This window comes from Saimiri boliviensis, chromosome 12 (assembly GCF_048565385.1).
Source record: "Saimiri boliviensis isolate mSaiBol1 chromosome 12, mSaiBol1.pri, whole genome shotgun sequence".
Lineage (NCBI taxonomy): Eukaryota > Metazoa > Chordata > Mammalia > Primates > Cebidae > Saimiri > Saimiri boliviensis.
The window spans coordinates 15,415,098-15,431,459 of NC_133460.1; the positions used below are offsets into that span (position 1 = coordinate 15,415,098).

General features: G+C 39.4%; 1 protein-coding gene across 3 annotated transcripts in view; it reads right to left on the reverse strand.

Moving 5' to 3' along the window:
* The window catches only part of SLC5A11 (solute carrier family 5 member 11), a 61,390-nt gene that overhangs the window by 34,235 nt on the left and 10,793 nt on the right, over positions 1 to 16,362 (reverse strand). For 2 of the 3 annotated variants that reach the window (XM_039477907.2, XM_039477908.2), the window contains exons 3-4: positions 15,048 to 15,206; positions 10,969 to 11,040 (exon numbers count right to left, since the gene is read on the reverse strand). In XM_039477907.2, coding sequence (XP_039333841.2) covers positions 10,969 to 11,040; positions 15,048 to 15,182 — 207 coding nt within the window. In that variant the 5' untranslated portion in view covers positions 15,183 to 15,206. Of the gene's footprint in view, positions 1 to 10,968; positions 11,041 to 14,735; positions 14,822 to 15,047; positions 15,207 to 16,362 lie in introns of those variants that run through there. The other variant, XM_074381909.1, reaches the window with a different exon arrangement.

The window sequence follows — 16,362 nt, forward strand, 5'->3', positions numbered from 1 at the left end:
CCTTAGAATTTTCTCCTTTATTTCAACCCTGGTGAATCTAATGATTATGTGTCTTGGGGTTGCTCTACTTGAGAAATATCTTTGTGGGGTTCTCTGTATTACCTGAAGTTGAGTATTTTCCTGCCTTACTAGGTTAGGAAAGATTTCCTGAATAACATCCTGAAGAATATTTTCCAGCTTGGATTCATTCTCTTCATGACATTCAGGTACACCTATCAAACATAAATTAGGTCTTTTCACATAGTCCCATATTTCTTGGAGACTTTGCTCATTCCTTTTTACTCTTTCTTCTCTAATCTTGCCTTCTCATTTCATTTCATTAAGTTGGTCTTTGACCTCTGATATCCTTTCTTCTGCTTGATCAATTCGACTGTTAAAACCTGTGCATACTTCGCTGAGTTCTCGTATTGTATTCTTCAGTTCCATTAATTCACTTACATTCCTCTCTAGATTGTCTATTCTCGTTAGGATTTCGTCAAACCTTTTTTCAAGGTTCTTAGTTTCTTTACATTGGGCTAGAACGTGTTCTTTTAACTCATAGAAGTTTCTTATTATCCATCTTCTGAAGCCTAAATCTGTTAATGGAACACACTTGTTCTCCATCAGGCCTTATTCCCTTGTTGATGAGGAACTGTGATCCCCTGTAGAGGGATAGGCATTCTGATTTTAAGTATTCTCAGCCTTTTTACGCTGGTTTCTTCCCATCATTGTAAATTTATCCACCTGTCGTCTTTGTAATTACTAACTTTCAAATTAGGTCTCTGAGCGGACGTCCAACTTGTTGATTCCCAGCACCGGAATCTAAGCAACCCACTGCGCAGGCCAAAACAGCTGCGTTAAGATTCGTGGTGCTTTTCTGCCCGGGAATCTCGGGGGTCTGGCTTCCCTCTTGAGTCCCTTTTTCAATCAGCTGAGTAGGCAGCTCTGCCTTCCCGTAGCTCCAAACGTCGACCAAAAGAGGACCCAGTCCCGTTTATTCTGCACCAAGAACCACCACGCTGGGACGCTGCCAAAATAGCCGCGTGGCCGCAAGAGTTGCGCTGGCAACCCGTGGGTCTCCTCCGCTGGGAATCTCCTGGTCTGTGAGCAACAAAAATTCGTCTGAAAGTGTGGCGTCCTCTCGTTCTCTGCGCTTTCACTGGGAGCTACAATCCTGAGCTCCTGGTAATCAGCCATCTTGGATCTCTCTCAATACTTTATTCTTTGGATGCTAATGTAAGTAGAATTACTCTCTTAATTTCATTTTCAGGTTGTTCCTTGCTAGTGTATAAAAATACAATTAATTTTAAAAAGTTGATCTTATAATCTGCCATCTGACTAAACTCATTTATAATGTCTAATAGTATTACTCATTCTCGGGTTATTTAGAAGTTTCTGTGTACAAGATCATGTCTTACACAAATCAAGATAGCTTTGTTTCTTCTTTCAATATGGATACTTTTTACTTCTTTTTCTTGTGAATTGCTCTGGCTAGAACCTCCAGAAAAATGTTGAATACAAGTGGCAAAGGGGACATTGTTGTCTTGTTCCTGATCTTAGCGAGAAAAATTTCAGTCTTTTATCACTAAGTATGTTAGCTGTGGGTGATTTTGTAGATGCCCTTTATCAATTTCAAGAAGTTTTCCTCTATTCCTAGTTTGTTGAATGTTTTATAATGAAAGGGTTTTAGATTTTGTTAAATGGTTTGTCTATAGAGATTATCACATTTTGTCTTTTATTCTATAACATATGGTATATTACATTGATGGATTTTTTTTAAAAGAAAGAAAAAAAGAATGAAAAAAATAAAGGAGAGGAAGAAAGAGAAAGTGGAAGAGGGAGAGAGAATGGGGGTGTTGCTTTATTGCCCGGGGTAGAATGCAGTCTAAAAATGGGTATGCCTATAATTGTGCTTAATAATGGAGACATGAAAAAAATGAGGGAAGAAAATAACAAACAAGCAGCCAACCAATATTTCATTTAAACCTGTAAATAGGTGTGATGTGGTACTGATAAGAGTGTATATTTTCTGTATTTGAAGTGGAGAGTTCTATAAATGTTAATTAAGCTTACTTGTTTCAGATCTGAGTTCAAGTCCTGGATATCGTTGTTAATTTTCTGTCTCATTGATCTGTCTAATATTAATGTTGAAGTCTCCCACTATTATTGTGTGGGAGTCTAAGTCTCTTTATAAGTCTTATATATCTGGGTATTCGTGTATTGGGTGCATATATATTTAGGATCTTTAGCTCTTCTTGTTGCATTAATTGTTTTATCATTATATAATGTCCTTCTTTGCTTCTTTTGATCTTTGTTGCTTTAAAGACTATTTTATCAGAGGCAAAAATCGCAACTCCTGCTTTTTGTTTATTTAGTTTTGTTCTCCATTTGGTTGGTAAATCTTTCTCTATCCCTTTGTTTTGAGTCTTTGTGTATCCTTGCATGTGAGATGGGTCTGGATGCAGCATACCGATGGGTTTTGGCTTTTTGTCCAATTTGCCTGTCTGTGTCTTTGGATTGGGGGATTTAGTCAATTTAAGTTTAGAATTAATATATGTGAGTTTAATACTGCCATTTAATGTTAGCTGGCTGTTTTGCCCATTAGTTGATGTAAATTCTTCATTATGTTGATGCTCTTTACTTTTTGGTATTTTTTAGAAAGGCTGATACTGGTTGTTCCTTTCTATGTGTAATGATTCTTTCAGAAGCTCTTGTAAAGCAGGCCTGGTGGTGGTGAAATCTGAGTGCTTGCTTGTTCATGAAATATTTTATTTTTCCTTTGCTTATGAAGCTTAGTTTGGCTGGATGTGAAATTCTGGGTTGAAAGTTCTTTTCTTTAAGGATATTGAATATTGGTCCCCACTCTCTTCTGGCCTGTAGGGTTTCTGCTGAGAGATCTGCTGTGAGTCTGATAGGCTTCCCTTTGTGGGTAACCTGACCTTTCTCTCTGGCTGCCCTTAGAATTTTCTCCTTCATTTCTCCTTCATTTCAACCCTGGTGAATCTGACAATTATGTGCCTTGAGGTTGGTCTTCTTGAGGAATATCTTTGTGGTGTTCTCTGTATCACCTGGAGTTGAATATTGTCCTGCCTTGCTGGGTTGGGAAAATTTTCCTGAATAATATCCTGAAGCATATTTTCCAGCTTGAATTCATTCTCTTCATTCAAGTACACCTATCAAACGTAGATTAGGTCTTTTCACATAGTCCCATATTTCTTGGAGACTTTGCTCGTTCCTTTTTATCCTTTTTTCTCTAATCTAATCTTCTCATTTTATTTCATTAAGTTGGTCTTTGACCTCTGATATCCTTTCTTCTGCTTGATCAATTCGGCTGTTAGGGCCGGGTGCGGTGGCTCAAGCCTGTAATCCCAGCACTTTGGGAGGCTGAGGCGGGTGGATCACGAGGTCGAGAGGTCAAGACCATCCTGGTCAACATGGTGAAACCCTGTCTCTACTAAAAATACAAAAAAACTAGCTGGGTGTGGTGGCGCGTGCCTGTAATCCCAGCTACTTAGGAGGCTGAGGCAGAAGAATTGCGTGAACCCAGGAGGCGGAGGTTGCGGTGAGCCAAGATCGCGCCATTGCACTCCAGCCTGGGTAACAAGAGCGAAACTCCGTCTCAAAAAAAAAAAAAAAAAAAAAAAAAAAAAAAGGCCGGGCGCGGTGGCTCAAGCCTGTAATCCCAGCACTTTGGGAGGCCGAGGCGGGTGGATCACAAGGTCAAGAGATCGAGACCATCTTGGTCAACATGGTGAAACCCCGTCTCTACTAAAAATACAAAAAAAATAGCTGGGCATGGTGGTGCATGCCTGTAATCCCAGCTACTCAGGAGGCTGAGGCAGGAGAATTGCCTGAACCCAGGAGGCGGAGGTTGCGGTGAGCCGAGATCGCGCCATTGCACTCCAGCCTGGGTAACAAGAGCGAAACTCCATCTCAAAAAACAAACAAACAAACAAACAAACAAACAAAAAACCTTGTGCATACTTCGCCAAGTTCTCGTGTTGTGTTTTTCAGCTCCATCAATACTCTTACATTCCTCTCTAAATTGTGTATTCTTGTTAACATTTCGTCAAACCTTTCTTCAAAGTTCTTAGTTTATTTGCACTGGGTTAGAACAAGTTCTTTTAATTCACAGAAGTTTCTTATCATCTACCTTTTAAAGCCTGCTTCTGTTAATGGAACACACTTGTTCTCCATCAGGCCTTGATCCGTTGCTGATGAGGAACTGTGATCCCCTGAAAAGGGAGAGGCCTTCCAATTTTGGGTATTCTCAGCCTTTTTAGGTTGGTTTCTTCCCTTCATTATAGATTTATCCATCTGTGGTCTTTATAATTACCGTCTTTGTAATTGGGTTTCTGAGTGGACGTCCAACTTATTGATTTGCAGCGTCGGAATCTGAGCAACCCACTGCGCTGGCTAAAACAGTGGCGTTAAGATTGATGGTGCTTTTCTGACTCTGCACCAAGAACTGACGCTCCAAGGCGCCGGTAAAACCGCCTCACCAGCCACAAGAGTCGCGCTGGCGACCCCCGGGGCTCCTCCGCTGGGAATCTCCTAGTACGTGAGCAACAAGAATTTATCTGAAAGTGTGGCGTCCTCTTGTTCTCTGGGCTTTCACTGGGAGCTACAATCCTGAGCTGCTAGTGATCAGCCATCTTGGATCTCTCTCTCCTGATGGATGTTTTTATACATTGAACCAAACTTTCATTTCTAGGATAAATCTTTCTTGGTGTAAATTCATGTTTATATGTTGCTAGATTTGGTTTCTAGCCAGATGTGGTGGCAAATGCCTGTGGTCCCAGCTACTTGGGAAGCTGAGGTGAGAGGGTCCTTTGAGCCCACGAGTTTGAAGCTACAGTGAGCTGTGATTGCACCACTGCACTCCAGTCTGGGCCACAGAGTGAGACCCTGTCTCTTAAAAAAAAATTGGTTTGCTGAGAGCTTTTGAATCTACATTCATAAGAGATATTTATCTGGTGTGCGTGTGCGTGTGTGTGTGCGCGTGTGCGTGTGTGTGTGTGTTTAATATTTCTGTCTGGTTTTTGGTATTCAGGTAATACTAGCCTTATGAAATAGGAAGTGTTCTCATTTTTTTTGGGGGGGGGAGAATCTGTAAAGGATTTGTGTTAATCTTTCTAGAAATGCTTGGAAGAGTTTATCACTGAAGCCATCTTGATTTTTGGTGCTTGGCATTTTTCTTTTTCTCTTTTTTTTTCTTTTCTTTTCTTTTTCTTAAGATGGGGTTTCACCATGATGGCCAGGCTGGTCTTGAACTCCTGACCTCAGGTGATCCAACCACCTCGGCCTTCCAAAGTGCTAGGATTACAGGCGTGAGCCAACGTGCCTGGTCTGGCCTCTTTTTTTGTGAGAAGTTTTATGATTATGAATTCACTATCTTTACTTTTTTTTTTTTTTTTTTTTTTTTTTTTTTTTGAGATGGTGTCGCACTCTGTCGCTCAGGCTGGAGTGCAGTGGTGTGATCTCATCTCACTGCAACCTCCACCTCCTGGGTTCAAGCGATTCTCCTGTCTCAGCCTCCTGAGTAGCTGGGATTATAGACACATGCCACCACATCCGGCTACTTTTGTGTGTTTTAGTAGAGATGGGGTTTCACCTTGTTGCCTAGGCTGATCTCAAACTCCTAAGCTCACGTGGTTCACCTGCCTTGGCCTCCCAAAGTGCTAGGATTATAGGCATGAGCCACCATGCCTGGCCTGTCTTTACATTCTGTACATGTAATTCAGGTTTTCTGTTTCTACTTCAGTTAGTTTTGGTACTCTGTGTCTAGGAATGTGTTCATTTCATGTAGGTTGTTTAATTTTGGTATGATTGCTCATAGCTATACCTATAACTATTTGTAATTTCTGTAATGTTGATTGTAATGACCCCTTTTTCATTTCTGATTTTATCAAGTTGAATCTTCTGTCTTGTTTTTCTTAGTAATTTTGGCAGAAATGGTCAATTTTGTTGATGTTTTCAAAGAACAAACTTTTGATTTTGGTAATTTCCTCTAATAGTTTTCTGTTCTCCATTTTGTTTACCTCCACTCTAATCTTTATTGTTTTCTTCCATCTGCTTGCTTTGGGTTTAATTTGCCTTTCTTTTGTATTTTCTTAATGTAAAAGATGAGGTAATTGGTTTGACATCTTTCTTCTTTTTTAATATGGGCATTGTGGTATAAGTTTTCTTCTAACCACTGCTTTAGCTGGATCTCATAAGTTTTAGTATGCTATGTTTTTGTTTTCAGTAATCTCAAAGTATTTTCTAATATGTCTTGTGATTTCTTCTATGCCCCATTGTTTATTTAGAAGCGTGTTGTTTAATTTATATGTATTTGGGGATTTTCCAAAGTTATTTATTTCTAATTTCATTCCACTGTGGATAGACGACACACTTTGTATTCTTTCAATCATTTTAAATTTCTTGAGATTTATTTATGGCTTAACATATAGTCTATTCTGGAGAATGTTCTATGTGCACTTAAGACGAATGTGTATTTTGCTGTTGTTGGATGAATTATTTTATATATGTTAGGTCATTTGCTTTATAGTGTTGTTCATGTCTTCTATTGTCTTGTTGATCTTATCTTGTTTTTCTGTACATTACTGAAAGTGAGATCTTAAAGTCACCAAATTTTAGTGCTTGAATTGTCTATTTCTCCCTTCATCCTGTCAGTTTTTATTTCATATATATTGGGAGTCTGTCGTTGGGTGCAAATACGTTTATACTTGTCATGTCTTCTTAAGGGATTGGCCATTTTATCATCATGTAATGTTCTTTTTTGTCTCTGGTAACAATGTTTGTCTTAAAGCCTATTTTGTCTGTTATTAGTATAACCACCCCTGCTCTTTTATGGTTACTGTTTGTATGGCATATATTTTTACATCTTTTTACTTTCAACCTGTTTGAAATATATTGTGTTTAATTAAACAGCCTTTTGCCATCCTTTCACTTTTACTTTCAACCTATTTGTTTTTTTTTTTTTTTTTTTTTTTTTTTTTTAAAGACAGGATCTCACTGTCACCCAGGCTGCTGTGCAGTGGTATCATCTTGGCTCACTGCTACCTCAACCTCCTGGGCTCAAGTGATCATCCCACCTCAGCTTCCTGAGTAGCTGAGACTACAGGCACATGCCACCACACCTGGCTCCTTTTTTGTATTTTTGGTAGAAATGGGGTTTCACCATGTTATCCAGGCTGGTCTTAAACTCCTGAGCCCAAGTGATCCACCCATCTTGGCCTCCCAAAGTGCTGGGATTACAAGTGTGAGACACCATGCCCAGCCCTATTTGTATCTTTGATCTAAGTATATCTCTTGTAGACAGCATACAGTTGGATCATGTTTTTTTTTTTTTAAATCCATTCTCTGCCTTTTGATTAGAGTGCTTAATCCATTTAAATTAATGTAATACCAGCAAAGTAGAATTTACGTTTTCCATATTGCCATGAAATTACTATATTTCTAATGTCTTTATTATTCTCCTGTTCCTCCATTACCTTTAGTGTCAGATATTATCTAGTATGCCATTTAAGTTCCCTTATTAAAACAATAGTTTCTGTTAGTATTTTCTAAAATTACTTTCTTAGTGATTGCTCTGAGGATTCTAATTAACATCTCATAAAAATCAATTTTGGATTACTAGCAACTTACCGTCAACAGTATGCAAAAGTTTTGCTCCTATATAGGTCTGTTTCCTTCCTCCTTCTTTGTGCTGCATTGTCACTCAAATCACATCTTTACGTATTGTTATGTCCATAAAAGAAACTCTATAATTAGCTGTTTATGCAGTTGTATTTTAAATTAGATAGAAGAAAAAGTTACAATCAAAAACCCATTTATATTGTATGTTATATTTACTTACATAGTTACCTTCACTGGTGCTCTTTGTTTATTTTTTTTCATGTAGACTCAAGTTATTCTCTGATTTCTTTATTTAAGCCTGAAGGATTACCTTTAGAATTTCTTGTTGGTCTTCTACCAATGAATTTTCTCATTAAAAGAAAAAAATCGGGCCGGGCGCGGTGGCTCAAGCCTGTAATCCCAGCACTTTGGGAGGCCGAGGTGGGCAGATCACGAGGTCAAAAGATTGAGACCATCCTGGTCAACATGGTGAAACCCCGTCTCTACTAAAAATACAAAAAATTAGCTGGGCATGGTGGCACGTGCCTGTAATCCCAGCTACTCAGGAGGCTGAGGCAGGAGAATTGCCTGAACCCAGGAGGCGGAGGTTGCGGTGAGCCGAGATCGCACCATTGCACTCCAGCCTGGGCAACAAGAGCGAAACTCCGTCTCAAAAAAAAAAAAAAAAAAAAAAAAAAAAAAAAAAAAAAAAAATCTAGGAATGTATATATTTCTCCCTTTTTCAAAGGATAGTTTTGTTCAATATAAAATTTTTGGTTGATAAGCTTTTTCTTTTAGTACTTTGAGCCTCCATGGTTTCTGATGAAAAACCAGCTGTAAATCTTATTGAAGACTTTTTTTTTTTTTTTTTTTTTTGAGACAGTCTCACTCTGTTGCCCAGGCTGGAGTGTAGTGGCTCAATCTCGGCTCACTGCAACCTCCACCTCCCAGGTCAAGCAATTCTCCTGCCTCAGCCTCCCAAGCAGCTGGGATTACAGGCCTGTACCATCATGCCCAACTAATTTTTTTTTTGTATTTTTAGTAGAGATGGGGTTTCACCACGTTGGCCAGGCTGGTTTCAAACTCCTGACCTCAAGTGATCCACCCACCTCTTTGAAACCAGGCTGGTTTCAAACTCCTGACCTCAAGTGATCCATTCCTCCCAAAGTGCTGGGATTACAGGCATGAGCCACTGTGCCCAGCCAAAGACTTCTTGTATGTTATGAATTGCTCCTCTCTTGCTGCTTTCAAGAATCTCTGACTTTAAACAGTTTGAATTTGATGTATCTAGGTATCAGTCTTTTTGAGTTTCTTCTACTGGAGTTTATCATACTTCTTGAATGCATAGATTAATACTGTTAATAAAATTTAGTCAGTTTTAAACCACGATTTCTTTTACTATTCTTTCTGCCCCTTTCTCTCTCTCTCCTCTCCTCTGGAACTACATGTGAGACAGGAGAATGTGTATGTTAATTAACATGTGTATGTTAATTATGCTTGATGATGTCCTTCAGATCTCTGAGACTTGTTTTTTTTTTTTTTTCCTGTTCCTCAGACTTGGTAATCTCAATTAATCTATCTTCAATTTCACTGACTCTTTTTTTTTTTTTTGCCTGCTTTAATCTGTTGTTGAATCCCTCTAGTGAGTATTTTATTTCTCTTATTGTACTTTCCAACTCCAGAATTTCTACTTAAAAAAATAATTTCTATTTCTTTAATGATATATTCTGTTTGGTTAAACATTGTTCTTATACTTTAGTCTTCAAGACATGGCTTGTGCGTGTTTATGTGTGTGTTTTAATATATTTAAAAGTGCTGACTTAAAGCCTTTGTTTAGTGAATCTAACATTTGGCCTTCTTCAGGGACACTTTGTGTCAACTGCTTTTTCCACCCTGTGAATGGACCATAGTTTCTTGGGGTTTTTTTGCATGTCTTATTTTTTTGTTAAAGGTGGACATTTAAAATAATGTCACTAAAAACTCTAGAAATCTGATCATTCCTACTCTTCAAGGTTTATTGTTTATTCATTCTTGTTGCTGTTGCTGCTTCTACTGTTTCATGACCTTCTTAATTATGTTTATAAAGTCTGTATTCTTTGTCATGTGTGGCCACTGGAATCTATGCTCAGTTTATTGGGCAGCTAATGACTGAACAGACATTTTCTTAAATCCCTGAAACCTATAATTTTCCCAGTCTTTGCAATTTTCCCAGCTTATAATTCTGCCTTAGGCTGCACTTCCTTCTTGTGCAGAGCCTCAAGATCAGCCAGAGGCAAGAGCTTAGGGCTTTCTCAAGTCTTTCCTCAGCATGTCCAGTACTTGCCCTGTACTTCCCTCTTTACCCAACAGAATGTGGTAGAAGTGACACTGTATCACTTCCAGGCCAAGACATTAATAGTCTAGTAGCTTTCATTTTTGCCCTATTGGAATTCAGCTACCTGAGGGTGGGGGGGAACCACCTGGGCTAGGCCACTGAATGATGAAAGTGCATAGGAAGAGAGTGAAGCCCTAGCATTCCAGCCACCCCTGCCAAAACCCCTGAAATGTGGATAAAGCCATCTTGGAATTCTCTCTAGCCTAGTCATTAACTAAATGCAGCTGCATGAATGAGTCCGGAATAGAAAAGCACATTTTTTTCATTTTATTTCTATATGATTCCCTGCTTTTCTATGTAGAGCAAAGGATACTGGTTTTCTATTTGAGGTTGTGATTATATATATATATATAAAATTACATATTTATTATATATCATATATAACTATTTATGTATTTTATATGTAATTATATTGTATATTATTAGAATTATATATTCATGTTTATATTTATATATGAATATAATTATATAACATATAATACATAGTTATATGTTATATATAATTATTTATATAACTACATTTGTATTATATTTATATAAAGTATATAATACTAATTATAAAGTATATAATGTAAAATATTTTATAAAGTATATATTATATAAAATGTATATTTATATAAATGTAATATTTGTATATTTATATAAAGTATATTGTATATTATATAAATATTTGTATATTTATATAAATATACAAATATTACATTTATATAAATATATTTTTATATATTATACACTTTATATAAATATAATACAAATATTATATTTATATAAATATATATTTTTAAAACCTAACTCCAGATTTTTCCCTTAGGTGAGCTGGTGAATTCTTTTCATTGTTTAAACAAATTTGAGCTGGAGCTATGCCTTCTCTAGTTTAAACAATGACTTTCAAACAACATGAAACCAGAGAGCCCTGAGAGATCAAAGGCTGTACAGAATTTTAGCTCTTGAAGATTCTTTAAAAAGTGACTTTAATTGAACCAAAGACCACTTACTGGCCACCACACCATGTCCCCTCCAGCCAGGAAGTAGCCTTTCACTGTGTCTCTTTTGGTCTTCACTGTGGACTGAAAAAAACAAGAAAGGTGGGTGAGGGAGACATTAGCAATAAGATGCATCTCAAAATGGCCTAGGCCAGGGATTGCAAACTGGGAGTCCTGAGGGCCAGATTCAGATACCAAATGTATTTTGTTTCTCCCACAGTTTTTGAGAAAATTTTAATTTGGGTGTCTTTAGAGGAGACATAAACTCTTCAGGTCAGCACAGCCCCTGCCACTTGTTACTACAAACATTTATTTTATGATAACCTACTTGGTCTCCCTAGACATTTGATTCTCAGGCTCATGACTTGACTATGATAGTTTATAAGTGATACCATTTATTGAGTGTTTATTATGTGCCAGACGCTGTGCCAAGCACTTTATATGCATTGCCTCATTTAACCCTTACCAATCCATATGAGATTGGTGTCATTAGGCCAAAATGATAGAGGAAGAAACTGAGGCTCATGTCTCAGTCTGTTTTGCACTGCTGTAACAAAATACCCCAAACTGGGTACTTTTTAAGCAATAGAAATTTGTTTCTTACAATTCTGGAGACTGGAAAGTCCAAGATCAAGGCACCAAGAAGTTTGGTGTCTAGTGAGGGCCTGTTCCTCATAGATAGTACCTCCTTTGTGTCTTCACATGCCAGAGGAATGGAAGGGCAAAAAAAAAAAAAAAAAAAAAAGGCAGAGGGGGCAGTAAAACTAGTTTCCTTGAGCTTCTTTAATAAAGTCTCAGCCGGGCGCGGTGGCTCAAGCCTGTAATCCCAGCACTTTGGGAGGCTGAGGCGGGCGGATCACGAGGTCGAGAGATCGAGACCATCCTGGTCAACACGGTGAAACCCCGTCTCTACTAAAAACATAAAACATTAGCTGGGCATGGTGGTGCGTGCCTGTAATCCCAGCTACTCAGGAGGCTGAGGCAGGAGAATTGCCTGAACCCAGGAGGTGGAGGTTGCGGTGAGCCGAGATCGCGCCATTGCACTCCAGCCTGGGTACCAAGAGCGAAACTCCGTCTCAAAAAAAAAAAAAAAAAAGTCTCTAATCCCATTCATGAGGGCTCAGTTCTTTTGACTTAATCACCATCTAAAGGCCTCATCTGTTAATACTATCACGTTGGTGATTAATTTTCTCTTTTTTCTCTTCCTTTCTTTCTTCCTTCCTTTCATTTTTCTTTCTTTTCTTTTTCTTTTTCTTTTTTCTTTCTTTCTTTCTTTTTTTTTTTTGAGATGGAGTTTCGCTCTTGTTGCCCAGGCTGGAGTGCAATGGCGCGATCTCGGCTCACCGCAACCTCCGCCTCCTGTGTTCAGGCAATTCTCCTGCCTCAGCCTCCTGAGTAGCTGGGATTACAGGCACGTGCCACCATGCCCAGCTAATTTTTTGTATTTTTAGTAGAGACGGGGTTTCACCATGTTGACCAGGATGGTCTCGATCTCTTGACCTCATGATCCACCCGCCTCGGCCTCCCAAAGTGCTGGGATTACAGGCTTGAGCCACCGTGCCCGGCTCTTTCTTTTCTTTTTCCTTTCCTTTCTTTTATTTCTCTCTTTCTCTTTCTTTCTTTTTCCTTCCTTCCTTCCCTTTTTTCTTTTCTTTTCTTTTTTTTCACGGGTTCTCTCTCTGTCACCCAGGCTGGAGTGTAATGGCATGACCGTGGCTCATTGCAACCTTGAACTCCTATGCACAATCAGTCCTCCTGGCTCAGCCTCTCAAGTTCCTGGGACTACAGGCATGTACCACCATGCTCAACTAATTTTTGTGCTTTTTGTAGAGATGGTATCTCACTATGTTGCCCAGGCTGCTCTTGAACTGAGCTCAAGCAGTCTGCTCACTTCAGCCTCTGAAAGTGCTGAGATTACACCTGTGAGCCATTGCGCCTGACCTTCTGTCTCAAATGTTAATGTCCTTAATATATAAAGAGCTCCAGGAAATTGATAAGAAAAAGAAGAAGAACTTAATAAAAACAAGGCAAAAGATATGAAGCCATAGTTCACATAAAGGAAATATAAGTGGTGTTTAAACATGTAATGGGACCCAGCCTCATTTATTATAAGATAAATGCATATTAACAATACTTTGAGATACTATTTTTTCTAGTCTGAAAAAAGTAAGTTCGACAATACATTGTTGGTGAGAATGTGACAAAACAGACTTTCTCATCATTTCTGATGTATATCCCCAGGGAGTGCAATTTGACACAAACTAGTGTAATCACAAATGTGTATATTCGTTTTTTTTTTTTTTTTTTTTTTGAGATGGAGTTTCGCTGTTGTTACCCAGGCTGGAGTGCAATGGCACAATCTTGGCTCACCGCAACCTCCACCTCCTGGGTTCAAGCAATTCTCCTGCCTCAGCCTCCCGAGTAGCTGGGACTACAGGCGTGTACCATCATGCCTGGCTAATTTTTGTATTTTTAGTAGAGACGGGGTTTCACCTTGCTGACCAAGATGATCTCGATCTCTTGACCTCGTGATCCACCTGCCTCAGCCTCCCAAAGTGCTGGGATTACAGGCGTGAGCCACCGCGCCCGGCTAATGTGTATATTCTTTAACCGGACAATTCTGCTACAGGGAGTTTATCCCATATTATAGCTATCCTCCCAAATAATTAGTGTATGGAGTGTGTTATTTAGTTTCTCTCTTGTTTGCCCAAGCTGGAGTGCAATGGTGCCATCTCAGCCCACTGCAACCTCTGCCTCCCAGGCTCAAGCGATTCTCCTGCCTCAGCCTCCAAAGTAGCTGGGATTACAGGTGCCCACCACCATGCCCAACTAATTTCTGTATTTTTAGTAGAGGCAAGGTTTCACTATGTTGGCCAGGCTGGTCTCAAACTCCTGATCTCAAGTGATCTGCTCAGCTTGGCCTCCCAAACTGCTGGGATTACAGATGTGAGGCTCCACGCCCAGCCAGGGTTTGCTTATTTTAGTATAGTTTGTTATAGTAAGAGATTGGAAACAATCCAAATGACCCTCAGCCTGAGACTAGTTTAATAAATTACAACACAATCATCTAAGGAAATATTGTGCAACTTTGAGGAAGATAAGGAGTGTCTATGTGCTAATGTGAAAAGATACCGAAAACATACTGATAAGTGAAAAGTAGCAAGTTAAAAACAGTATAAGCTACCTTCTGTTTAAGAAAGCAGGAAATATGCATATTAAAATTTGCTTGGATTTGCATAAAGACACGAACAATATGCTAATATACTAACAAGCTAATAGTAGTTACCTGTGGAGAAAGGACTAATATTGAGATTTTTCATTGCTTGTCATAAGTGATTTTTATTTTTGAACCATGTGACTGTATTGCCTTTACATTCTTGCATGTTCCTCACATGTACCCCCAAACCTAAAATGCAATAAAATAAATTTTTTTTAAAAAATTTTCTTTAAAGTAAAAAAAAAAAAAAAAAAGTTGGGCTGCTTGTAATCCCAGCACTTTGGAAGGCCAACATGGGAGGATTGCTTGATCCCAGGAATATGAGACCTGAGCAACATACTGAGACCCTATTTCTACAAAAAATTTAAAAATTAGCTACTTGGGGGCTGAGGTAAGAAGATCACTTGAGCCCAAGAAGTTGAGGCTGCAGTGAGCTATGATCACCACCACTGCATTCTAGTAGCCTGGGCATCAGTGAGAGATCCCATCTCAAAATAAATAAATAAATAAAAGAACACGAGCTTCAAAGTAAGGGAGATAGCTCTCCTCCTAACTTACTTACAGGATGAGGATCTTAAATTCTTTGGGCCTCTGTTTCTTTCCTTATCTGTAAAATTAGTATCATAATAGCATCTTTCTCATGGGGCCTGTGAAAATTACATGAGAAACATAAGTGAAAATGCTTAACACAGTGTCTGACAATAGTCCACACCCAATGCATGTTTAAAATTTTAGAGTTCTGATTACTCTATAACCTTGTATTACTTTCTTCCGCTCTCAGTATCTTAGCTCTGAAAGGATGAGGTTAACTTCGGACCTTTCGACAGACATTTCCTTCTCTCTTCATCACCCATCCCCCAGTGGCCTTACTTACCCATAGTCCAACAGCCAGGACAAAGAGGAAGTACAGAACCAGCACCGCGATGTCCCCAGCCTGTAAGCCCGTCTGGGGAAACACATCCAGGGGATCTGACTGTGGAGGCTGAGGGCTGCTGGTGCCGCTCTCCATGGTCCTGAATGAGCCCTCTGGATCCTAAGGAAGTGCAAATGCCAGTCAGATGCCAGATCCTTGCATCGCTCTTCTCACCCTTTCTGTAGCTACCTCACTGGGCCATTTATGAAAGAGGACCCATGTGGAGGGATGTTTGGTGGAGACAGATCTTTAGGGAAGACAGATCCATCCATCCATCCACCCACTCATTCATTCAACAAATATTCATAATAAAGTCACGTCAAATCTGCAACTTTGTCACTCGGCAAAATGGAAAGAAGCATAAACAATTGAAATAGTACAGCCTTGTACTATTTGATGAGAAGCGAGAAAGTGGGCAGGGAGGTTATTCTGGAGGTAGTGACTCAGGCCTGAGACCATTCATAGGCAGGGGTTAGCCCATTCCTGCTGCTATAATAAAATACCTTAGATGGTGTAATTTGTAAATAACATAAATTTATTGCTCACAGTTCTGGAGAAAGTCCAAGATCAAGCTGTCAGCAGATTCAGTGTCTGGTGAGGGCTTGTTCCTTACACATGGTACCTTCTAGCTATGTCCTCACATGGTAGATGGATGGGTCAAGCTGGCTCCCTCAAACCTTATTTATTTTGAGACAAGGTTTCACTTTGGTGTCCAGCCTGTAGTGCAGTGGCACAATCACTTTTCTTTTTATTTCTTCATTTTTCTTTTTTTTGAGACCAAGTTTCATCCTTTCACCCAGGCTGGAGTGCAGTGTGTGATCTCTTGGCTTACTGCAACCTTTGTCTTCCAGCTTCAAATGATTCTCCTGCCTCAGCCTCCCGAGTAGCTGGTATCACAGGCAAGAGCCACCATGCCCAGCTGATTTTTGTATTTTTAGTAGAGGTTGGGTTTCAGCATGTTGGTCAGGCTGGTCTCAAACTCCTGGCCTCAAGTGATTCACCCACCTTGGCCTCCCAAAGTGCTGAAATTACAGGCGTGAGCCTCTGTGCCCAACTCCCACTTTTTCTTTTCTTTTCTTTTTTAACAGCAAGAGTTTCACTCTGTTACTCATGCTGTAGTACAGTGGCACAATCACAGCTCCCTGCAACCTTGGCCTCCTGGGCTCAGGAGATCCTTCTGCCTCCGTCTCCCAAGTAGCTGGCTCTACAGATGCACCACCATGCCTGGCTAGTTTTTTTTTTGTTTTAAGAGATGAGATCTCACTATGTTGCTCAG